This window comes from Convolutriloba macropyga, chromosome 7 (assembly GCF_964194025.1).
Source record: "Convolutriloba macropyga chromosome 7, txConMacr16.3, whole genome shotgun sequence".
In the NCBI taxonomy this organism is placed as follows: Eukaryota; Metazoa; Xenacoelomorpha; order Acoela; family Convolutidae; genus Convolutriloba; species Convolutriloba macropyga.
Genome location: NC_134474.1, coordinates 14,653,430 through 14,679,245, shown reverse-complemented (window position 1 = coordinate 14,679,245; position 25,816 = coordinate 14,653,430). Strand labels below are relative to the sequence as shown.

General features: G+C 36.7%; 1 protein-coding gene across 1 annotated transcript; it reads right to left on the bottom strand.

Moving 5' to 3' along the window:
- Window positions 1–909: 909 nt before the first annotated feature.
- LOC142342628 (proteasome activator complex subunit 3-like) lies at window positions 910–17,799 on the bottom strand. The gene is made up of 7 exons (XM_075394049.1): window positions 17,628–17,799; window positions 9,159–9,221; window positions 8,887–8,978; window positions 8,420–8,546; window positions 4,667–4,731; window positions 3,842–3,986; window positions 910–1,572 (listed from the first exon to the last, which is right to left on the bottom strand). Exons 1-7 carry the CDS (start codon window positions 17,655–17,657, stop codon window positions 1,489–1,491), a joined length of 606 nt encoding a protein of 201 aa, XP_075250164.1. The 5' UTR covers window positions 17,658–17,799; the 3' UTR covers window positions 910–1,488.
- Between the last annotated feature and the right edge of the window lie 8,017 nt (window positions 17,800–25,816).

Here is a 25,816-nt window from a genome sequence, read left to right as displayed (position 1 = left end):
GCCATTTGGCAAAAATACTGAACAAAAGTTTTGTAGAACTTAGGCAAATAGCAATTAAAGCACTTAAAAGAGGTACTCCATAACCCACCCGATGTCCCTGACAGTTGTCTTTACATGCAAATGAGTCGATAAATACATTTTTTCAATGTTTTGCTTTGCTCGGTGTCATCACAGCCAATTTTTTGGTTTAAAAAAGTAACAAGAAAAAATAGAGAAGGATCAAAATTACCTATCAATAGCTTTAACATCAACAATATTGGTTGAAAAAATAACGCACGAAAAAGTGCTCGACTTGGGGGTGAAATCATTGTAAAAATAATCTGGTCGAGTTTTGATTTTTTTTCCTTGAAATCAATTGTTATGGTCACTTAGTTAAATTATATTGGTGTTTTAATTGGTATTCGCCTAATTTCAACAAAGCCTTAGTTTAGAATTTTTGCTAAAGGGCTACAAAAATTCCATTTGCTTAATAGAGTTTTCGCCTATTAACCTACGCCCCCAAGCTAAATCAATGCAGGCTAAAATGAGAAGCTGATTTAAAGTTTGCGCCGATAAGAAAACGTAAGAGCAGAAATGAGCTTCAGAAGACAAAACGAAAACCATGAAGACCCCAAATATAGCTTAGCTCTAGCTTAAAGCTTTGCAGCTATAAAAGAATTGTAGGCTTCTTAATTACTCGCCATTTTTAACCATGACCCAAATAAACGTCAAAAGCGGAGTTTTAATTTTAAAAAATGTTTTCCGTGGGCACCCGCAGACTACTTTTTTTATATAAAAGTTGCAGCCCAAAGAAATAAATAATTGTAAAGAAATTTAAAAACTAGCCGATTAAATCCTAATAGATACAGATAATCCGAACGATCGTCAGCCAGTGCAAATCTACGATACAATCAGACTCAAATACAAAAATTATCGAACGAAAACATTAAATTACATGTTGTGGTGGCACAAAATAACAATGGAGCAAAACAACTCTCAATCATAGCACTTTAATAGACATCAAGTTTCCAAATTGCTCCTTGCGGAGACGGTTACATGACAATTTACCCAAAGCCATTATACCCAATTCACATTGATATTTTCGCTCCATATTCCGAGTACTAATTAGCAGAAAATAGCTCTTACACGTATGATTTAACAAGCGGATAATTTAATCCCATGTTCGGTTGTGATAGTTTCATATCAAGTCCCCCGTGCCGCTGAGGCATGGCCATAGCCATTAAGCATAATAATTTAATCACTTGTTCGGTTGTGATAGTTTCATATCAAGTCCCACGGGCCTCTGAGGCATGGCCATGGTCATTAAGTATGTTAAATAAAACATACGGGTAATAGCGACTGCTAATTTGTTGTCGGATTATTGAACGAAAATATCAAAGTACATTGGGTATAATGGCATTGGTTATTTTGGCATTGGCTAAATCGTCCTGACACCGCGGAGACAATTTTGAAACCCTGAGGCATCTATTATGATCAGTATTGCAGTCTTCAGTACATATTGGCAGAGCTTTTGACACTTTTGGGTTGCAGAATTTTGCCATAGTTCTTCACTATTATGTCAGCTAGAAGCAACTGAAATAAACAAACATCTATTAGATCAATAATTAAACATACCCGGCAGATTGCCGAAAAATAGCCGCCGCTGATTCCCACAACTCTGTTGGGATTGAACGAAAAGAAAAAATCAACAAAAATTGATTTTTGTATAAAAACATTTTTAAGTTCGATTTATTTTGATGTCATTTCGTAATTGAACATACTCCTGTCTCTCAGTGAGAGGCTACAGGTTCTAATATCAATACCAATAAACATTATAGATAGTAACTAAAACTTATGAGAACAAAGTTCAAGTACATGGCATCTAAAAATGGGCTTTATGGGTTTATCCCGTTTCTATTTCTGACTTTGACAGAATGACAAAAGAGAGAAACTAGCCTAGAGAAGTCAAAAAGATTTCACGCAAAATGTCGAAAAAGCGGCAAAACGGGTAAAGCGAAAAAAAGTTCGACGAAGTAAAAAAAACATAGCAGGACAAGTCCTGACGTACAAATCAAAAAATTTTCATTGACTAGAACTAGACCTAGAACGGACTATGAATGGATTGGGAAAACCATTTAGAAAAAAAAATCCGATCCAAAAAATCGAAAAACCAGTAAAACTCAAAGTGAAAGCGCCGCATGTGAACAAAAAACCACTAGCGAGAAAGCGAATTTTTGTTCAAACACCGTTTTCTCACTCTCCTTTAAATATAGAGCGAAAAAATTTCACGCCGCAAAACCACACGCTTTTTTGCTCCACTTCCTGTTTCGGCGTGACCAAAATCACTACTCCAATTTGACTTCAAAAATCATGAAAATGTGTGAACAGATCTTAAAAAAACATAGCTGGAATTCCAGAAATGACTCGAAGGAGAAAATTGCCCATACTTATGACTTAACAACTAGAATAACTATTGTGAACATTGAACCTCCACAAATGCCATAAGGAAGAAAAGAAATGGCATCCGAAAACAAATTGAACAAAAAAACTAGAAAAACTTTTGAGTTTTTTAATAGTACAAGGAAACAAAATTCCAAATTCCTTTGCAATTACAGCAATGAATAGTTCGCAAAACAATGGGCTAAGAATAGGCTAAGAAACTTGTCTAAGATTAAAAAAAGAAAAACTGCAAAAAAATGAGAAAAATGGTTTAAATTTTTTTCAATTTTTCTGTCAATTTTCCCAAGAAAAAAATGATTTATACCACGAAAATTTTAGTTAATTGGTAACAAGCTTCAATTCAAATCCCACTTAGAGCATTAAAACAAATAAACAGTCAAAAAATCATTAAATTTCGTCTAAAAATCAGCAAAATTGTTCAAAAACCTCCAAATTAGCATTAAACTCAAATTAACTAATTGAAACCTTCAATTCCTATCAAAACAAGCCTTAAACTAATACAATATCATAATCAAACCTCAAAACCATCAAAAGTTGCAAAAAAGCTGCTTTTAAAAGCCGCACGTGAACAAAAAAATTTCGCTCGCTCAGAGAAAATTTTTTCACACATCAATTTCTCGCTCTCTCAAAAACAGAGATATGAACAAAAGCCACTCTCTTTTCGCTCCGCTCTTCACTTTTGTTCAGCACCAAAATCACTCCAAATTTTTTCACGCGTTTCATTTCCCGCTTCAAAAATCACTCCAATAAAATTGATTAAGAAAAAGGACTTCTCCAATACTCCTCTTCGAGTCGTAATAAAAAGACAGCGCCCCAATACAATTCAAATTCTTTGAATTGTAAAAATTAGGAGCGCTATAATAGCCGGCTGAGAAGATGAGGGCGGTTATTAAACAGTCAAGCAGTATTGATATTCTGACAGCAAAAATCCAAGAAAATTTGTAAAAATTCTCAACAATTTTGTTTAAATTTAAACTAAGAATTTGGTGCTCTGGTCACGCATATAGGATGAATTCAACCATCTTGGCTATCAATAATTTTTGAATGTTCTTTCTCGGCGAGCCCTTGAGCTTACGGAACATTACCGACACTGACAAATTCTTCTCTAACTACGGATCGGGTACGTTGGAGTTGATATTCTAGCCTATTGAAGTACAGAAACGATCCGAATTGAGTACTGACATTATTTTTCGTTCGACTTTGATTCAAACTCAGCAGTAACACAGTTAAAGTTGATACAATAATCTCGCCCAATTGAGATACGCTGCTTGAGATTATAAACGATTATTTAAATCATGCGGTATAAGATCGATTATGATCATTTTTTTAAAATTATCAACTCACTTTCCACTGAGCATTGCTAGACATTTGATTCTTAGAGAAGTCTTTGCTGAATACTAACATAAAAATTTCTAAGGTTGGTCGTGACTTCTTTCAGGTCATAAAACTCCATCTCATCGCATTGTTCAAGCGACAATCTGTAGTCTTCTATCTCGGGATACTTCTTTGTTTTTCGCACCTGAGAGGCACGGGTAGTCTCATGGGTGCTAAACATCACAGAGTTAATTAATACTCAACCGATGAATTAATTCAAGAGATAAAGAAAATTTGATATGATCAATTAAGTCATTGAAAAGTGCAGAGCAATTAGAAAGATAAGAAGCATTTAACAAACATACCCGGCAGATTGCCGGAAAATAGCCGCCGTTGATTCCAATAAGCATGATTGGGATTGAAAGAATAGAAGATATTGAAAAAAAAAAATTTTTGTACAAAAACATTTTTTAAGTCCGATTTATTTTGATGGCATTTCGTAGTTGAACATACTTCTGTTTCTTAGAGAGAGGCTACAGGGGCTACTATCAATACCAATAAGCATAAGTGATGGTAACTAAGACTTATAGGAACGACGTTCAAATAGCGGGCATCTAAAATTGGGCATTATGGGTTTATCCCGTTTCTATTTCTGACTTCAATTTTTTGTACTGACTCTGTTCATTTTGAATTGCTTTGCTGAGCAACTGATGTTCAAATTCACTTTAAGCAGAATGAGAGAAGAGAGAAACTAAACTAAAGAAGTCAAAAAGATTTCACGCAAAATGTTGAAAAAGCGGCAAAATGGTAAAGCGAAAAAAAGTTCGACGATGTAAAAAAAAAGGAGCGCTATTTATATTACCGCAACTTGCTCTGCAATTACGGATTCATAAATGGCTTTAAAAAATTTTACCTGATTTGTAGAGACACCTTGTTGCAATAGTCAGTCACTTTCTGCAGTTCGCGAACAACCCCTTTCTGAAGCAACAAAAAAATGCATGAGATGAGAACAATTCATAGAGAAAACATTAGCAAGTTACACTGTCAACTGAGACTCGCAAATTTCCGGAAAAAACAAAACTTCGAAAAAAGATTTTTATAATTTACTAGCAAAAAAAGTGAAATTGATGAATTATAAAAGTTGTAAGTTTAGCCGGTGACGTAAAACTATTCAGACAAAACCGGTAAAATTACGAGTGCCAAACTTTAAAATTTTCTTTCGATAAATGTTTCAACCAATCGAATTAATTTTGCTGAATTGCGAGGAAAAGCTCTCAAACGAACGTCATCCCGCGGCGTGTTATGTAAAACTATCATTGCCGAAGACCAGATCAATTTACCCAAATGGTACTCTTCGTGATAATTTTTATATATCCCGTCAGGTCTGCTCTCGGCACGTTCTAAGTTTGCCTATTTTAAGCATTATACCGCTTGCACTGAACCGTCAAAATTCAATGGCTCAAAGCTTGCAATGAGTCCCCCTTTTTACTAACCTTTAAAACATAAACGACTAATGTCCGGCGAATTGCTCTCGAACGTCTGGCGAGCGGTTGTCTTCGGTAGTAGCTAGCTTAGAATTAGAGAGGCTACCATGTGATTAAGAGAAAGGGAAGGTATTGCGCACTTAGAGCAGCTATTGTGACTCTCATCAGTTATGGTGAGTTGTACACTTAGCTGCTCAAAAGACCGCAGGACAAATATAGTTGTTACAAACTTCGTTTGAGGGCAAAACTTTGAGGGCATATTTAAGCCAAGTTTCCAGGGCAGCAACCTGATGAACATAACCGACTAACGATTGGAGAGCGGTTGGCTTCGACAATCGCTAGGTACGGTTCAGGGAGGCTAGCTTTAGATTAATTACCGGGGTCAAACTCTAAGAAGCTCCCTTCTTCACACTATGAATTTATATCTCAAAAACAATTCAGTTGAATTGCATACTCAGAGTTTAGTAGGAAGAGAGGCTCTAAGAGCCCTTAATGCCCTCCGGGCGCTACCTGTTTACTCCGTTTTTGAGAACGAGACGTCAAATCGGTCAAGCGAACGATCACATTAAAAAAGACAACATGACTAACATAATTGCGTCAAATTTCGTTTGCGAGTAATTAATAAAGCTGAACTTGCCATTTATTTCTATTCGCTTTGTTTTATTTCGTTTCAACTGTTCTTTCGTTTCAACCGTTCGTCCTCATCTAATGATAGCCGACAGACTCCCGGAAAATAGCCGCGATAGACGCTTGTGGCCTTCCATGGAAGTGAAACAACTAACGAAATAGGATACAGATTGACCACCAGTCCTTTAATAGACCACTAGACTTTTTGGGGTTAGATTTGGCCTGTCAATTTTATGCGACGCATAAGCCCTATAAGGAAAAAGCGCTAATAGAGCTTCTTCAAAATTAATCTTCGAAATCAAAAACAAGAATCTAACACTCACGAATTAGGGATTATACGTTTGTCATTACTTAGAAACATACTATTGATCTTTTGATCTTTAACTAGTAAATATTTATAAAATTTAAAGTTCATTGAGTGAATTCAGAAATCATTTTTTGAGTCACGCAATTGACCTTAAAGCAGAACAAATGACGTCTCGCACAAAAATTTTAACTGCAAAGCAGTAGAAGTCACTGAAATTGAAAAAGTCAATAGTAGCAAGAATCATCAATGGAGACGACGAATAAAAACATAGCAGGACCAGTCCTGAAATACAATCCAAAGAATTGAAAAAATAGAACTACTGTACTTGACCAGCAGATCAATTGAACAATGCCAGCCAAAACGAAAAACAATTACAGAAGTTGATAAATCCATGCAAAATCCTTGAAAGAGACTTATTGGCCAACAACGACAGAAACAAAACAAGATAAAAACTTTTTTTTAAAAAAACTGAAAATTGCAATACAAAATAAACATAGCTGGCAGAAAATAGCCGCAATAGATTCGTAGATCGGCAGTCTAAAAAACAGTAAAAAAGACAGACCAAAAAAATTCGTCTTTTCATTGAAGGCTGATCTGTTGTTATATTTTGATTAAAAATCTGTATAAGTTATTGCTGCCTCTATTAGCTGATCTCAAATAACCTTCATTTAGAGTGACACACACCCATTTGACCTTATCTCTTTGAAATAAAGTAAATAAAAGTCAATCTTAAAGTGAGGAAGTCATTTTTGAGAGTGAGGTAATTAAGGTGTGACCAAAAATTTAATCACGCGCATGAACAAAAAACTCGCTCCACTACGAGCGAAAAATGACGTCACACATGCAATTCAGTTGAAATTGCATGAACGAATGAACAAAAAGTGGCTGTGACGTTATATGGTCGTAACAAAAATCATGACGAAATAAAAAAAACCAAGAGAAGGCCAATAATAGCCCCAGCTATCGCTGTGCGGCTATTAAAAAAACGTTTCTGAATTTTGCAATATTAAAATGTCAAATCCACTTTTTGTCCCTGGAATCTCTCCAGCTATCCATCTGCAAGACCTGAAAAAGTTTTGTTGGCCCTAAAGATCAATAAACTTAGAAAATTACAGAAAACTTAAAAAATTTGAAAACGTTTGCAAATTTTAGTGAAATAAATCGGAAACTTTTAAAATTAATTTCATCAGAACATTTCATTGTCTCTAGAGGCTATCCAGTAACTCATCTTTAACCCTTAAAAAGTTTTACCACTCAAAAAAGATCGATAAATTTTAAATATGACAATAATTTTTAAAAAATTTGAAAAAATTTCAAGTTCGATAAAAAAAGGGCAAAATTTTGTGATATTAAGATAATGAAAACCATTCCTTTGCCCCTACCAACCATGCAGTAACATACTGTCACACCCTAGAGGAGGTAAACTGGTTGCTGAGAAAAGAAAAATTGAACAAAAGAAATAATTACAAAAAAAACTTAGAATATGCAAGTTTTATTTTAAAAAAGATGCTAAAATTCGTGATAATAAAATGTTGAAAACAATTCTATTACCACTACAAACTAAACAATAACCTATAATTGGAAGGATGTTTTGTGGCACCTGAGGCTGGAAAAGTCGTGTCACTAAAATTTCGAAAACGCAAAAATTGCTGAAATTAGTATCAATTTTCGAGTTCCAAAACATATAGCTCAAAAAATGCTCATAAAAAGTAACTATACCTTGCAACCGACTTTTTTTGAACCGTGACAAGCGTCAATTCAAGGCTAATCAAACAAAAAAATCGAAACGTGAAAAATTGCAACATTTTGGGCTCAAAAACTCCTAAAACAGACCTTTTAAGCTTGAATTAAGGCCTTACCTGCAGCTGCACCACCTTAAGGCTGCAACACTTTATGGACTATTGAAGCCAGCTTTGGGCCTCTAATTAAACTTATGGCCCACTGGGCCTTACCGGTTTATCTCGTTTTCAATGATCAAAGTTATTGAAAAATGTGTGAAAACATTTAAAAGGCAGAGCCCTACTACAATTGAAGAATTTGAAGAAGGTGTGAAAAAAATAAAAGGACAGAGCCCCAATGCAATCCACTTCTTGGATTGCAAAAAATCACGATGTCCCCAATAATAGCCGCTATCACTTCGCGGCTATTAACAAGAAATAGAAATTAGATGCATAGAAGGATGCAAGAGATCCTATTCTGGACGTCTCAACAATCTTGGGACATTCACAGAGAAAATATAGTAAGTAACCTGTATAGCAACTCCGAAGTTGTTTCCTCCTTCTATTTTGGGCTTTTTGAGAGAGATCCACATGTTAAGAGTGCCACACTCACCAGCCAATGTCTGGATCTGAGTTCGCACTTTATTGCGGAGACGCCTGAAGAAACACTGATGCTAACATAATCATTTTCAGGACCGAAACTCTATAGAAAACGATCTACTGTTTACACACATTAAAAGAGATATGTCTAGTATCGTAGCAATGGAAACGATTTAGCTAGAGCTAACCAATAAGACTTTCAAATCAAAATTGTTGGCGTAAAACTTGTTATAAATATTAACTTATAAAGAAGTCCAAAATTTGTTACCCCAAAATACTTTCAGAAACTTTAATTCTTAAGATTACATTAGCACAGTGCTTCAACAGATTCCATTGAACTAGGAATCCATAATTCAGAAAAACGAAACATCATAAAATGTAAGATAACAACACTTACTCAATCGGATCAACTGCTCCTTCTGCTGGGCCTCGACTACTAAAATTGCTTCTCATTACTGCCATACGGAGACGCTCGTCCTCACTCAACATCTAGAAAAAAGTGCTCTCATTTTAGTATTAATCAAAACAACGCATTAGAAATCCAAGTTTAACGTTGACTGAGCAACAGTCCTTTTTGTTATGTGTGCATTAACTTGGTAAACAGAGATCTTGAAAGAGTTGAGATTTTTATAATCTGAAATTCTTAAAATTTCTGAAATTTATAATCACCTCAATTTGCTCGTTGAGCTTCCTGGCGTTCTCTGGAAACACAGCCCTAAGCAAATCGGCCGCCTGAAATCAAAGAACCTTTATCAGCCACGAAACTCAAACTAACCTATGAGGCTGATTTCTTTGCTCTGACTTCCGTCTTTGTCGTCTACATAATCCTTGAATTCATTCAAAACATTTACTCCTATTATGTTTTCAGACGAATGGGTTATTCATCACATGTTCCACGAAGATAGTTTTACTCAAATGCTCCAAGTTTTTCATTTGGAAGCAAACGCGGGCGAATTGCTTTCAAACGACTTGCAAGTGGCTGGTCCTCACATCACAACCTCCGTTCACATCACGAATTTATGTCTCTTGAACAATCTCGGTGAATCGCATACTTAGAGACTAATGAAACGCTAGAGGAACTTAGTTCTTGGTTCTTTACCGGTTTATCCCGTTTTTGACGCCAAAAAATCAAACTGTCAAGTGAAAAGATGATAAGACGAAAACGCTGTACAATATCCAGGTGCGCGAAAGACAAATATCGTAAGTTCAAGCTGAAGAAAATCGAATAAAAATCATTAATCAAGTCGTACAACAGAACTTACAGAAAAAAAAGCTTTTCGCTCGCTACCGTTAACGGAGATTTTGTCAACATATTTTAGCAAGACTCTTTGAAGAAAGTGAGGAGGAAACAGTCAAGTAGTAGTTTCTTTTCTAGGCTAACTCAATCAATTTAAACAACCATTTTCCCTCAAAAAATAATCAAGCTATATCAAAACAATGATATGAGTGCTCCAGATTTTGTCCAACTTTACAACAAAGTCTAAAATTTTTTAATTTCAAAAAAAAAAGACATAAGTTTTCCCCAAAATAATCTTTCTAAAGGAAGTGAAGATTTTTCGGCGATGCTAGCAAATGTTAGCTAGCGAAATAGGCGAGGCTACTAAACAAAACTTTTGCAGCAAATGTGCGTTAGCCCCTAAAAATGCAAAGCTCTTCCTATTACAAGTTTTTTTTTGAGAACAGGAAAACATCATTAACCAATTTTCGATCAAAGAGTTAATTTTCGATCAAAGACTTCCATCAAATGAGTAAACATCGCTGGCAGATTGCCAGAAAATTGCCGCAATAGCTTCGTAGATCTGCAGTCTCAAAGTACAAGAAAAAGACCAAAAAATTTCCTTTTTAATAAAAGCTGAGATGTTACATTTTTTATTCAGAATTTGTTACGTCATATGGTCGTAACAAAAATCTTGGCGACCAAATAAAAAACATAGAAAAATTCCGGATACGACTCAAAGTAGAAAAAAGACCAGACCATCCTCACTGACCTAAAGCATATTCCACATAATTATACTAAGTATTTTGAAACAATAGGAAAAACATGAGAAAGGTATCTGACAAAAACTGATACACAAACTGATAAAATTAAACTTGAGGGGCAACTCCAGAAAAACTATTGGCAAAGGAACCTGTTATATAGATAGTTTGCAACAAAATATTAACAATTGACAGACAACCCAATGAAATGGAAGGGAGAGGAGTTTCAAAGAAACTCGAAAGGGAAAGGAGATGACAAAACCGCAAAGTAGAATTCATAAAAAACTCTCAGCTAACAGCGCTTAAAGCAAATTCCGAACCATTAATTTGAGAAATTATTAATTCTTTGTAAACCAGTTACCCAATCAAAATTTGACTGAGAAGTGAAAAACAACGATTAAAATATACGAGCAAAAAACAAAATCATTAGAAAACTTGTTAACTTAATAAAATGATATGTGCCCTGCTTAGCTTTCACAATTCTTCCCTGAAATTATACGGCAAACAATTTTCAAAACCTTTTCTGCCAGATCAGTTACTTATCCAAAACGAGGGAGAGAAAAATTAATTGACTGTTGGAGACTCCAAAGAACAAAGGGCAGCCGCTCTGAGAAAGAGTGCTACGACTACCAGAAGCCACACCAGCCAGATATACTGCCCTCAGACAGGTCAAACCGAGGCTAAAAAGCCGAGCTCATGAGGGCTACCTGAGAAAAGTCAGCCAAGGAGAAGAGCAGCCGGACGCAGACAATGATGTGCTCAGACCATTCCGAGGATGCTGGCGAAGAATAGCCGAGGAGACTGCATCAGCTAGCGAGCTGGACAAACTAGGAAGAGTCCACTTGGAAAACACTCTAGCATGCCCCTGGGAGTCCACGGACGGTGACATATCATTTGACATGTCCGTCGCCGAATTATGTTCGAGTAACGAATCTGAGGAGTCCAGGAAAAGAGCAGCAGAGCCACTTCTGGAAAGCGCGCTCAATTGTGGCATCAGAGTGTGCACGGACGGAGCTGTCGTAGAGGCAACTGGCAATGGAGGAGCAGCAGCAGTGATCAAGACCAGAGTGGAAGAAAGGATCGTACAAAAGGCCGCCGGAGAGTTCTGTTCCTCGTACCTAGCTGAAATGACAGCAATTGATGCCGCGGTGGAAATTTGCCAGCAATTAGGTGAATAACATGGAATCAACATCAGCCTCTTCACCGATTCTACGTCATCGTTGCAGACTCTACAACAAGGTCCCGCCAGCCAGGATAGCTTGAAATGGGTGTCGCGATTTGGAGGAAGCTGAGCCAGCTGAAGATCCCGATCAAGCGCAACTGGATCCCTGCCCACAGTGGAATTGATGGAAACGAGCGTGCGGACAAAACGGCAGGCGCAGCATGTGCTCTCCCCCAGCGAGAGATGGATACACCGTTACAAACAGCCCTGGCAGTACCGAAGCGAGAACGAAAGAAGAAGGACAAGGAGTCGTTCCGGGAATGCGCTCGCTTCTCCAACAAACAAGAAGAAACAAGACTGGAGCGAGCCGACAGAGTCAGAGTGAACCAGTTCCGAGCCGGTGCCTCCTCGGTTAGCAAGGCCACCCTGTACAGAATGGGGAAAACAGATGACGACGCGTGTACCTTCTGCGGGGAAGAAGAGACCGAAAAACATTCTACAGGATTGTCCAAGAACCGTACAAGCAGTGGTCGACTTAGTGGGTCTGACGGAGGTGGACCTGCTCGAGAATCCCAAAATGCTACTGCAACTACTAAGGAAGACAGGTCGGGCAAACGCACGGACTATATCACCCAAGGATGGGTGAAACGCCGCTGAAACGAGAAGAAGACTCATAAGAAAAACAACGAAAAAAAAATTAAGTTATTTATGTTTGAGAAAATTGCCATGACTAGATTTAAAGTTTCAGTTCATAGTAGCAACACCTAAAAAGTAACTCTCAACTTAGAATTGAATGAGAAAAATTAGAGCAGGAAGCGTAAGGTCAGAAGAAAAATCAACAACCACAAAAACATAGAAAAATCGGCAATTTGCTCGTATTTAGCCAAAAATACTATTTCCTCAAAATTTAAAAACTATCAACCACAATGAACGACCACCAAAACTGCTAAAACGACCAGTTTCAGCCAAATCGCTCGTCAAAGATTATGAAAGTTGCAAGACGAATACAAAAACTGCTAGAAGAATAGGCAAAAAGGTAAAAAATTAGACGAAGACTGAATCTAAAGTTGTAGTGTTTGCCTCAGATGGTCAAAACGGCTTCCAAGCACACCAATAGTAGATTAGATAATTGTAAGAACGCCATTGATTGAACAGTTGGAATTAAAACTACAACAGCTTTTTTAAAAATCCGCACATGATCGAAAAATTTTGTTCTATTAGCCGAAATTTTTTCATTTTTTTTTTACTGTTGTCACCTCTAATATATACAATGGTTTTCAACGATACGATAAGAAAATCACTCTTTTCTAAGCTTTTCGAGTAGTTCAGCCGTTTGACCTGAACACAGTTTTCAGATGCAGCATTGACTTTTACATTCTGTTTTAAACACACTCCAAAAAATTATTGATCCAAATATAAGTAAAAATAATCATTTAGCTATCATGGCTACATTACACAGCCATGCTTCTGTCCAGATAAAACTGAAAAAAGGTTACAGAGATTCGCTAAACTAAAATACTTTGCAAAAAAATAGTCAAAATATTAAAATTTTATATATATATATATATATATATATATATATAATAAAATTGTATTTAAGAAACAAATTTCTCTTGAATTTCAAAGATTAGACGTCAAAAAACAAATCTCTAATTAATAACACAAAATTAAACCGCTGGCTGTGCACAGACAAATATTTTCTAAGAAAAATCATAAGAAAAACAAAAATTAACAAAAAAAACTGGACAAAAAATGCAAAAAACGGATTAGTATGTGTACAATTTTATAAAACAAAAACAATCACGTTCAAAATAGTTGTTCACTGCGCGAATTGCCAACCGAACGTTTTCATATACATTGATTTTTCTGATGAAGTCCGCTCGAAGGTCCAAACAGGAAGAAATTAATGACAAAAATCCAAAAATTAACTTTAAAATTGAAAAATATGAGCCCATTTTACACTTGAAAAATGTTATTAGGCTCTGCAAAAATTTGTGTTAGCAATTTCAAAAAGATATATATTAATGCAGCATCGATCAAAAACAATTTCTACAACAAACCAAATTACAAGTAAAAAATTGAGCCAAATGGACGAAACACCGGTTAAAAACGGTTATCTATATGCGCCGTTCTCTGAAGAACATTTCTCAAAGTCAAAAAGTCATTCACTGACCACAGCACATGATCAAAAAGCTTCTCTCGCTTGGCAAAAATCTGTTCACCAGACAGCTTTTCTCACTTTCGCTTTTAGGTCGAAATGCCGCGTGAACAAAACGACTTCCTGTAAGAAAAAAATCAGGAATAAAAAACCAAGAGAAGGCCAATAATAGCCTCAGCTATCGCTTCGTGGCTATTAGTAAACGAAAACATTTGTATTTTTCTTTCTTTAGCACTAATGGGCCTAGATCAAAACCTGAAAAAGATAGCAGATGGAAACCCTAGTTTGCAACCATATCTAAGTTTGCGCATGTGCTTTTACAGTTTCTAAGTTTCCGCTCGTGAAAAAAATTCGAAGTACACAATAAGAACAATGTCCTAATCTTAATGCTATAAAACTTGTACCAAAAGTGCGGAAAGGCTGAATGAACTCTTTGCATGATTGAAAAAATGTTTTACTTATAATTAATCGCATATGCGGAATCATCAAAAGAGTTTCATAGAATAATTAAAATTTTTCTAAAGGTCTTCAAAGAAAAAGAATTCTTGTGCAGATACTCACTTCCATACTGAAAAAACTTATTTTATAACTTTGTTACATAAATCATTTTTATGAATTAACAGCTTATAAATTGCTGGTCACATTTAAAAGATTTTTATTGAACGAACAGCTTCGTAAAAAAATGCACGAAATTCAATTCTGGCACAATTGGACCCTCAAAAATTAGTTACAGGATAATTTTACACGATAAACGGCAAAGTTAAAGAAAATGTGAAGCAATGTAACGGCACTAAGTCGTCATAATCTGAAAGCGTTGCTGCTCAAGCTACTGAATTGTTCAATTCTGACAAAGACTTACTTAACAATTCCAGCCTCTTCAAGGCTCATTCAAAAGCAAAGTACTTCACAACATAATGCGGCAAACTTAGCGAAAAAAGTTTTAGGAAAAATTCTCGGAAACCTTTTGGATCTTTTGGAGAGATAGTTGTTGAAAGGTTTCCCCTTTGTGAAGATAACTGTTAAATTGCCGCATGCGAACAAAAACCACTAACGAGAAAGTGAATTATTGTTCAAATACCATTTTCTCACGGTACTTTAAAATTAGAGTAAAAAATTTTTACGCCGCAAAACCACTCGCTTCTTCGCTCCACTTCATGTTTCGGCGTGACCAAAATCACATCAATTTGACTTAAAAAATCATGAAAACGTGTGAACGGATCTTAAAAATAGCCGGAGAAAATTCGGAAACGTATCAAAGGCAAAATCGACAATCCTACCTCACGAACATCCTATTTAATAAAACTAATCAATTTGAAAACCATAAACCGACTGAAGCAAGAAAAATTGCTCCCGAATGACCGGCGACGCAATTTAATTCAGGGGCTGTAGCCGCAATAAATTTCTCTTTACGGGTGCGAAAACATCTTCCGATGGTAGGATAAGAACCCCGACCTCCTGGGTCAGATTCCGTCACCTCGACGGAGGTATTAACCACTCGGCTATCAGGGATTCTTCATCAAATCTCTAACAATTGGTTTTGTTTGAACAACAAACTTTCTTTCGGACTGCGAGCAATTGAAATCACTCAAAAATCAAGAAGTGCGTGAAAAAAACACACATTTACAATCATTGCTTTTCAATCGAGAGCAATTAAAAAACCACAGGAAAATGAACAATGGAAAAGCATCTGACAAGAAGAGATGATCAAATCAAGTGATAAAAATTTTTTTGTAATTTGCGACTCCATGACAATTACTGGCAAAAGACCATGCAACAGTGTTAATTATCATTCATTAAATTACTACAAATCGACATAAAAATCAACAAGTATATTTGATGTAGAGAAAACGGAAGCAACGGAAATGAAATAAAGGTCAAAAACAAAAAACAATACTCTCTACAAAACTTAGCTACACATTATCTACAAATTACTAAAATGATACTCCCCAAGCATTATTGTAAAAATTGTTATGATGACTTCTCGTCAAGCGTTCACCCGCCCAACATCTAGCAGATTTTCACTAAAAAACAATGAAAAATAAAGAACAAAAAGAAATTTGTATTACTTGTTTTATTGAAAAGTGCCCTGTCTAGCGTCCAGTGGCACCTTATGTGAACAACACCTCTAGAATTGCTCCAAATTAAATATTGAACAAGAAAAATGTTGCTTAAATTACTCAGTTATCTTTAACAAGAACAATCGATAATTAAAATCAATTAATCAAAAGTCAAAAACAGCTATTTTGAACAATAGACCATTTTTCTGAACCAAAAAAAAACGTTTTAAACCGAAAAAACTGCAATCTTCCAAATTAGAAGAAAACTCATATTAGTATCCCCAAAACTTCAAACCACTATCAAAACAAGCCTAAAATTAAAGCAATACCACAACCTCCCATAAAAAAAATGCTAAAAAACTGCTCAAAGGGCGCACGAACCAAAAACTTCTCTTGTTTACAAATTTTTTTCAAACTTTAGTTCTCGCTCTCACGAAAACAGCGGTGTGAAAAACCACACTCCACTCTTCAGTTTTGTTCAGAACCCAAACCAGCATCCAAATTTATTTTACTTGTTTCATTTCCTGTTTTAAAATTCACTCCAAAAAAATTAATTAAAAAAGACTTCTCCAATACTCCTCTTCGAGTTACGAAAAGACAGCGCCCCATTACAATTCAAATATTTTGAATTGCAAAAACATAGCTGGCAGATTGCCAGAAAATAGCCGCAATAGACTCGTAGATCGGCCGTCTAAAAAAACAGTAAAAAAGACAGACCGAAAAAATTCGTCTTTTCACTGAAGGCTGATCTGTTATATTTTGATTAAAAATCTGTATAAGTTATTGCTGCCTCTATTAGCTGATCTCAAATAACCTTCACTTAGAGTGACACACACCCATTTGACCTCATCTCTTTGAATTAAAGTAAATAAAAGTCAATTTCAAAGTGAGGAAGTCATTTTTGAGAGTGAGGTAAGTCAAGTGTGACCAAAAATTTAATCACGCGCATGAACAAAAAAACTCGCTCCACTAAGAGCCAAAAATGACTTCACACATGCAACTCAGTTGAAATTGCATGAACGAATGAACAAAAAGTGGCTGTGACGTCATATGGTCGTAACAAAAATCATGACGACGAAATAAAAAACATAGCAGGACAAGTCCTGACGTACAATTCAAAGAATTTTCATTGACTAAACAAACAACCAGACCTAGAACGGATTAACAGTGAATTGTGAAAACCATTTCTAAAGAAATGTCGCATGTCAAAATGTCGCATGTGAACAAAAAACCAATAGCGAGAAATCGAAATTTGATTGAAACAAAAAATTAGACCTAGAAAGGACTATGAATGGATTGGGAAAACCATTTAGAAAAAAATCCGATCCAAAAAATCGAAAAAACCAAAAAAAAATCAAAGCGAAATTGCCGCATGTGAAGAAAAAGCCACTAGCGAGAAAGCGAATTTTTGTTCGAACACCGTTTTCTCACTCTACTTTGAAATTAGAGCCAAAAAATTTCACGCCGCCAAACCACTCGCTTTTTCGCTCTACTTCCTGTTTCGGCGTGACCAAAATCACTACTCCAATTTGACTTCAAAAATCATGAAAATGTGTGAACAGATCTTAAAAAAAAGACAGCGCCCCAATACAATTCAAATTCTTTGAATTGTAAAAACCGAGAGAAGGCCAATAATAGCCCCAGCTATCGCTGTGCGGCTATTTGAAAAGACCATATGGCTGATATAATTGTTACAGACTTCGTTTGAGAGCAATTAATTACGTCCTTGAAGACTACGTAGATGCAAGAAGAGAAAAATGCGTTGTTTTGTTCGTTCAACACACCTGATGTTCTAATTCCTCGTAAAAAGACATCCAGACAGCAGCACAGCGACACGTCCGATACGACCTCCCAGCAGAGAAGCCTTTGAAAAATTAACGCGAGATTCTCAACAGTTGACGCTTTTCGAACTCCAACTGTACTCCAGCACTAGTATGAACAATTTTCATCGAAAACCAGTCTGAAATTAATATCAATGAAAACAGTATAAAAATGGTTAAAGTTGCACGGTTACACCACGCACATGTTTGTCGCAGTGGTACTTGACATAGATCTGAAACTGAAAACTATACATTTGGGAAAGTGCATAGCCTGGTTTGATAAACAAAATTTTTCTTCTTTCGATTAAATTTGAAATTATATTAATCATTTACTCACGTCATAACCTACCATCAAGCACGTTGAGCAGTATCGGTGAATCAATTATTAAAATCGGTTAAAGCGGCAAATTGCTTCTGCTAACAGCCCCTTTTAAACAACTATAGAGCTAAAAACATTTCACATTTTTAGCGCAAAAATGCGGAAGAATTACGAATGAACCATTATTAAACCTAAAAGCCTAGCAAGAGTGGATAACTCAATTAAGAGAATAGTGAAGCTTCAAGATAACAACACAATGATTAAATCCAATTGGGCATGAGCCCATTGTCCTTTCTCTGCGGACAGAATGACGAATACAAAAAAACCGAATCGGTTACAAGATCAAGCGCACAACGAAACGATCAGGTGAACAATCGCATGCAATAAGACCAACTGGACCCAAATGAATCTTATATTTTGAGAATAAGGGAATAGCAGCTACAAAACTCAATTGATTGCGTGTGAGGGAGGGATATACCGTTAATTAATGGTCTTCATATGACGTCATTAGAGGCAATTATATAACACCAATAAAATTTAGGTGAAAAACGAAACCTGATTTTTTTAGGTTAGCTGCCATCAATTGAGTTCAACTGCTTAAAATTGTGAATGAGAGAAATTTAGATCACACAAAAAGTCAAGCGATGACTAAGGTAAATCAAAAACTCAAATTGGCGAAGCAGAATCTGCACACAAAAAGGCGATTATAATAATTGCTTCAAATTCCGTACGAGAGCAATCAAAGACAATTCTTAGACCACTGGAAATCAGCATACAACAACAGAATACAAACATAGCCGGCAGATTGCCGGAACAGCTGCGAAAGAATAGACCTGCGTGCCATATAATAGAGATAGAAACATACAGATCTAAATTGAAAAAAAAATCGAAGCAGCTCAAAAAACTAGGTAAAAAAACATTCAGCGATAAATTAGTAAAGCTTTTTAAAATTCAATCCACAGAAGCCTTTTATTAGGGACCTTTACTGCACATAGGAGTTCCTTTGACCTTAAACAAATTCAAATTAAACTTAAGTTTTAAAGTGCAAAAGTCATTTTATTGAGTGAGGTAAGTCACGTATGATCAAAATCTAATCACGCAAATAACCTAAAAACTTTCGCTAAAGAGAGTGACAAATGACGTCACGCGCGCAAATGCCGTTAGTGAGAGGAAGAAGTCATTCAGGAAATTTGACTTTTTCAGCTTTGCTGTGTGAACAAATGTAAAACGAAAAAAGAGCGTCAGACGACGAAACAAAAAAACATAGCAGGACAAGTCCTGACGTACAATTCAAAGAATTTTCATTGACTAAACAGAAAACTAGACCTAAAACGGACTATGAATGGATTGGGAAAACCATTTAGAAAAAAAAATCCAATCCAAAAAATCGAAAAAAAAATCAAAATCAAAGTGAAATTGCCGCATGTGAACAAAAAACCACTAGCGAGAAAGCGAATTTTTGTTCAAACACCGTTTTCTCACTCTACTTTAAATTTGGAGCGAAAAAATTTCACACCGCAAAACCACTCGCTTTTTCGCTCCACTTCCTGTTTCGGCGTGACCAAAATCACTACTCCAATTTGACTTCAAAAATCATGAAAATGTGTGTACAGATCTTAAAAAAAAGACAGCGCCCCAATACAATTCAAATTTTGAATTGTAAAAAACCAAGAGCACCGCAATATAGCTACGCTCACCTTACAGCTTCGCAGCTATAAAAAAATCAGCAAGCGCAAATGATAATATCGACATGTAACAGAGCACACAGTGAAGTTATTGAGCAAATTTTCGCACACTTTTCTCACTTGCATATTGCTATAGTCAATCTTTCTTTTCAAAGAACATTTAAGACCAGAATTTTCATGGCATGCTTCAAATATTCTTTTATCTGAAAGAAAGCGCGAATAGCCAAGGCGGCTCTCAAACTACAGAAGGTAAGCTTTAGTCGTAGCTAAAAGCTCAAGCACAAAACTGCTAGCCTCAAGTAAGGATAAAAACGAGGGGTTTACCCCTCACCCTTATCCCATGAATGTCGACATCCTAAGCGTTGCTCAGAAGCTTCGGTCAACCTTACAGTAGCTTCGCTCCTACTTATAATCTAAGAGAGCTGCTGAGGCAACCGATGCCCTCCAGGCTTTACCCGTTTATCCCACTATTAAAGGTGGAAAATTAAATTAAAGAAAATTGAATTGCTCAAGCGAAACAATGTTCAAGCTAAAAAGTCAGAACAAATCAAGCAAAAATTTTGTATTAAAAATATAGCTGACCGGTTGCCGGAAAAGCCAAAAAATAGTTGAGGGTCGCGAACTAAAGAAACGCTTAGAAGAGTTATAAGAACTTTTGAAAAAAGAAAAAGTTATCGGTGCCTAGCACTATAAAACCAATATTTCGCGATGAATTATATGGCTAGGTCAATTTGACAAGAACAGCACACAAAAACATCAGCAAGCGCAAATGATACTATCGACATGTTAAGGAGCACCCGGTGGAGTAATTGAACAAATTTTCCCACAATTTGCTAACTTGCATGTTGCTAAAATCAATCTTTCTTTTAAAAGAACATTTAAGACCAGAATTTTCATGTCATGCTTCCAAAATTCTTTCATCTGAATGAAGCACGAATAGCCAAGGCACGTGACAAACCAACTATTGTCCGGCAGGCTGCTCTCAAACCACAGGGGAAGGTAAGCCTTAGTTGCAGATAGCAGCTCAAGCAGAAGACTGCTAGCCTCAAGAAAGGATAAAAACGAGGGGTTTACCCCTCACCCTTATCCCATGAATGTCGACATCCTAAGCGTTGCTCAGAAGCTTCGGTCAACCTTACAGTAGCTTCGCTCCTACTTATAATCTAAGAGAGCTGCTGAGGCAACCGATGCCCTCCAGGCTTTACCCGTTTATCCCACTATTAAAGGTGGAAAATTAAATTAAAGAAAATTGAATTGCTCAAGCGAAACAATGTTCAAGCTAAAAAGTCAAAACAAATCAAGCAAAAATTTTGTATTAAAAATATAGCTGACCGGTTGCCGGAAAAGCCAAAAAATAGTTGAGGGTCGCGAACTAAAGAAACGCTTAGAAGAGTTATAAGAACTTTTGAAAAAAGAAAAAGTTATCGGTGCCTAGCACTATAAAACCAATATTTCGCGATGAATTATATGGCTAGGTCAATTTGACAAGACCAGCACACAAAAACATCAGCAAGCGCAAATGATACTATCGACATGTTAAGGAGCACCCGGTGGAGTAATTGAACAAATTTTCCCACAATTTGCTAACTTGCATGTTGCTAAAATCAATCTTTTTTTAAAAGAACATTTAAGACCAGAATTTTCATGTCATGCTTCCAAAATTCTTTCATCTGAATGAAGCACGAATAGCCAAGGCACGTGATAAACCAACTATTGTCCGGCAGGCTGCTCTCAAACCACAGGGGAAGGTAAGCCTTAGTTGCAGATAGCAGCTCAAGCACAAGACTGCTAGCCTCAAGTAAGGATAAAAACGAGGGGTTTACCCCTCACCCTTATCCCATGAATGTCGACATCCTAAGCGTTGCTCAGAAGCTTCGGTCAACCTTACAGTAGCTTCGCTCCTACTTATAATCTAAGAGAGCTGCTGAGGCAACCGATGCCCTCCATGCTTTACCCGTTTATCCCACTATTAAAGGTGGAAAATTAAATTAAAGAAAATTGAATTGCTCAAGCGAAACAATGTTCAAGCTAAAAAGTCAAAACAAATCAAGCAAAAAATTTGTATTAAAAACATAGCTGACCGGTTGCCGGAAAAGCCAAAAAATAGTTGAGGGTCGCGAACTAAAGAAACGCTTAAAAGAGTTATAAGAACTTTTGAAAAAAGAAAAAGTTATCGGTACCTAACACTATAAAACCAATATTTCGCGATGAATTATATGGCTAGGTCAATTTGACAAGAACAGCACACAAAAACATCAGCAAGCGCAAATGATACTATCGACATGTTAAGGAGCACCCGGTGGAGTAATTGAACAAATTTTCCCACAATTTGCTAACTTGCATGTTGCTAAAATTAATCGTTCTTTTCAAAGAGCATTTAGGACCCGAATTTTCATGTCATGATTCAAATGTTCTTTTATCTGAATGAAAGCACGAATAGCCAAGGCACGTGACAAACCAACAATTTTCCGGTAGGCTGCTCCCAAACTACAGGGGAAGGAAAGCCTTAGTTGCAGATAGCAGCTCAAGCACAAGACTGCTAGCCTCAAGTAAGGATAAAAACGAGGGGTTTACCCCTCACCCTTATCCCATGAATGTCGACATCCTAAGCGTTACTCAGAAGCTTCGGTCAACCTTACAGTAGCTTCGCTCCTACTTATAATCTAAGAGAGCTGCTGAGGCAACCGATGCCCTCCAGGCTTTACCCGTTTATCCCACTATTAAAGGTGGAAAATTAAATTAAAGAATATTGAATTGCTCAAGCGAAACAATGTTCAAGCTAAAAAGTCAAAACAAATCAAGCAAAAATTTTGTATTAAAAATATAGCTGACCGGTTGCCGGAAAAGCCAAAAAATAGTTGAGGGTCGCGAACTAAAGAAACGCTTAGAAGAGTTATAAGAACTTTTGAAAAAAGAAAAAGTTATCGGTGCCTAACACTATAAAACCAATATTTCGCGATGAATTATATGGCTAGGTCAATTTGACAAGAACAGCACACAAAAACATCAGCAAGCGCAAATGATACTATCGACATGTTAAGGAGCACCCGGTGGAGTAATTGAACAAATTTTCCCACAATTTGCTAACTTGCATGTTGCTAAAATCAATCTTTTTTTAAAAGAACATTTAAGACCAGAATTTTCATGTCATGCTTCCAAAATTCTTTCATCTGAATGAAGCACGAATAGCCAAGGCACGTGATAAACCAACTATTGTCCGGCAGGCTGCTCTCAAACCACAGGGGAAGGTAAGCCTTAGTTGCAGATAGCAGCTCAAGCACAAGACTGCTAGCCTCAAGTAAGGATAAAAACGAGGGGTTTACCCCTCACCCTTATCCCATGAATGTCGACATCCTAAGCGTTGCTCAGAAGCTTCGGTCAACCTTACAGTAGCTTCGCTCCTACTTATAATCTAAGAGAGCTGCTGAGGCAACCGATGCCCTCCATGCTTTACCCGTTTATCCCACTATTAAAGGTGGAAAATTAAATTAAAGAAAATTGAATTGCTCAAGCGAAACAATGTTCAAGCTAAAAAGTCAAAACAAATCAAGCAAAAAATTTGTATTAAAAACATAGCTGACCGGTTGCCGGAAAAGCCAAAAAATAGTTGAGGGTCGCGAACTAAAGAAACGCTTAAAAGAGTTATAAGAACTTTTGAAAAAAGAAAAAGTTATCGGTACCTAACACTATAAAACCAATATTTCGCGATGAATTATATGGCTAGGTCAATTTGACAAGAACAGCACACAAAAACATCAGCAAGCGCAAATGATACTATCGACATGTTAAGGAGCACCCGGTGGAGTAATTGAACAAATTTTCCCACAATTTGCTAACTTGCATGTTGCTAAAATTAATCGTTCTTTTCAAAGAGCATTTAGGACCCGAATTTTCATGTCATGATTCAAATGTTCTTTTATCTGAATGAAAGCACGAATAGCCAAGGCACGTGACAAACCAACAATTTTCCGGTAGGCTGCTCCCAAACTACAGGGGAAGGAAAGCCTTAGTTGCAGATAGCAGCTCAAGCACAAGACTGCTAGCCTCAAGTAAGGATAAAAACGAGGGGTTTACCCCTCACCCTTATCCCATGAATGTCGACATCCTAAGCGTTACTCAGAAGCTTCGGTCAACCTTACAGTAGCTTCGCTCCTACTTATAATCTAAGAGAGCTGCTGAGGCAACCGATGCCCTCCAGGCTTTACCCGTTTATCCCACTATTAAAGGTGGAAAATTAAATTAAAGAATATTGAATTGCTCAAGCGAAACAATGTTCAAGCTAAAAAGTCAAAACAAATCAAGCAAAAATTTTGTATTAAAAATATAGCTGACCGGTTGCCGGAAAAGCCAAAAAATAGTTGAGGGTCGCGAACTAAAGAAACGCTTAGAAGAGTTATAAGAACTTTTGAAAAAAGAAAAAGTTATCGGTGCCTAACACTATAAAACCAATATTTCGCGATGAATTATATGGCTAGGTCAATTTGACAAGAACAGCACACAAAAACATCAGCAAGCGCAAATGATACTATCGACATGTTAAGGAGCACCCGGTGGAGTAATTGAACAAATTTTCCCACAATTTGCTAACTTGCATGTTGCTAAAATTAATCGTTCTTTTCAAAGAGCATTTAGGACCCGAATTTTCATGTCATGATTCAAATGTTCTTTTATCTGAATGAAAGCACGAATAGCCAAGGCACGTGATAAACCAACAATTTTCCGGTAGGCTGCTCCCAAACTACAGGGGAAGGAAAGCCTTAGTTGCAGATAGCAGCTCAAGCAGAAGACTGCTAGCCTCAAGTAATGATAAAAACGAGGGGTTTACCCCTTACCCTTATCCCATGAATGTCGACATCCTAAGCGTTACTCAGAAGCTTCGGTCAACCTTACAGTAGCTTCGCTCCTACTAATAATCTAGGAGAGCCACTGACATAACTGATGCCCTCCAGGCTTTACCCGTTCATCCCACTATTGAAGGTGGAAAATTAAATTAAAGAAATAAATTGCTCAAGCAAAACAATGTTCAAGCTAAAAAGTCAAAACATAGCAAGCAAAAAATTTGAATTAAAAAAACATAGCCGACCGGTTGCCGGAATAGCCAAAAAATAGTTGAGGGTGCCGAACAAAAGAAATACTTAAAAATAGCTAAAGTTAAAAGAACTTTAGAATAAAGAAAAAGTTATCGGTGCCTAACACTATAAAACCAAATTTTCATGATGAATTCATATGGCTAGGCCAATTTGACTTTAAATAAACTCCAAAAAATTAAAATTTCAAAGTGCAAAGATTACAAAAATCATTTTGCTGATTGAGGAAAGCCATGAATGATCAAAAACTACACATTACAGGCCGGAAAAATTAATTTCCCTAGTATCCTCAGGAACTTTTTTGGGTGCAAAAATTTTTGACGCTTGATAAGTTCACAACCCGTGATCTCCCGGATAAATAGGAGACCTTAACCTTTTGGCGCTACCGTCTTTGGAAACTCATCATGCAAAAAGCAAAAAATCAAGCATGAAACATAAACCGACAAATGTCGGAAGAATTGCTCAACGACAGGCGAGGCTGTTAATTCAGGGGCTGTAGCCTAGATCAATTTTTATGGGTGCAAAAAATCCAGTCCCCGCCCGGGATTCGAACCATTGACCTCCCGAGCCGTGACCCCAAGCACTTCGCACTGCTCCATCAGATCCTTATTCTTGCTCTGCTGCAACCAATTTATATTATATTAGCTACAAGCTTTACTTTGGAGTGAGAGCAATAGAGATTACTCAAAAATGAAGAACGAAAGCGTGAAAAAGTCACTTGAGAGGTCAAAGAATGTTCTAGAAGAAAAACGCAAAACTGTCAAGCGAAAATTTTGCATAAAAAAAGACACACATTTACAATAATTGCTATGAACTTCGTTCAAGAGCAATTAAAAAGTCGCTCAAAAAGTCCAGCGATAGAATGTTCTAGAACAAATGTAAAACACAGAGCGGAATGACCGCCAGACAGCGGAACAAAGAACGAAGCTCAGCCCAATATAGTTACGCTGAGTTTACAGCTTCGCAGCTATAAATAGACACACATTAACAATTATTATCTCGCACTTCGTTCGAGGGCATTCAAAAGCTTCTAACTATCACTGCTTTTAAGACATGTCTAAG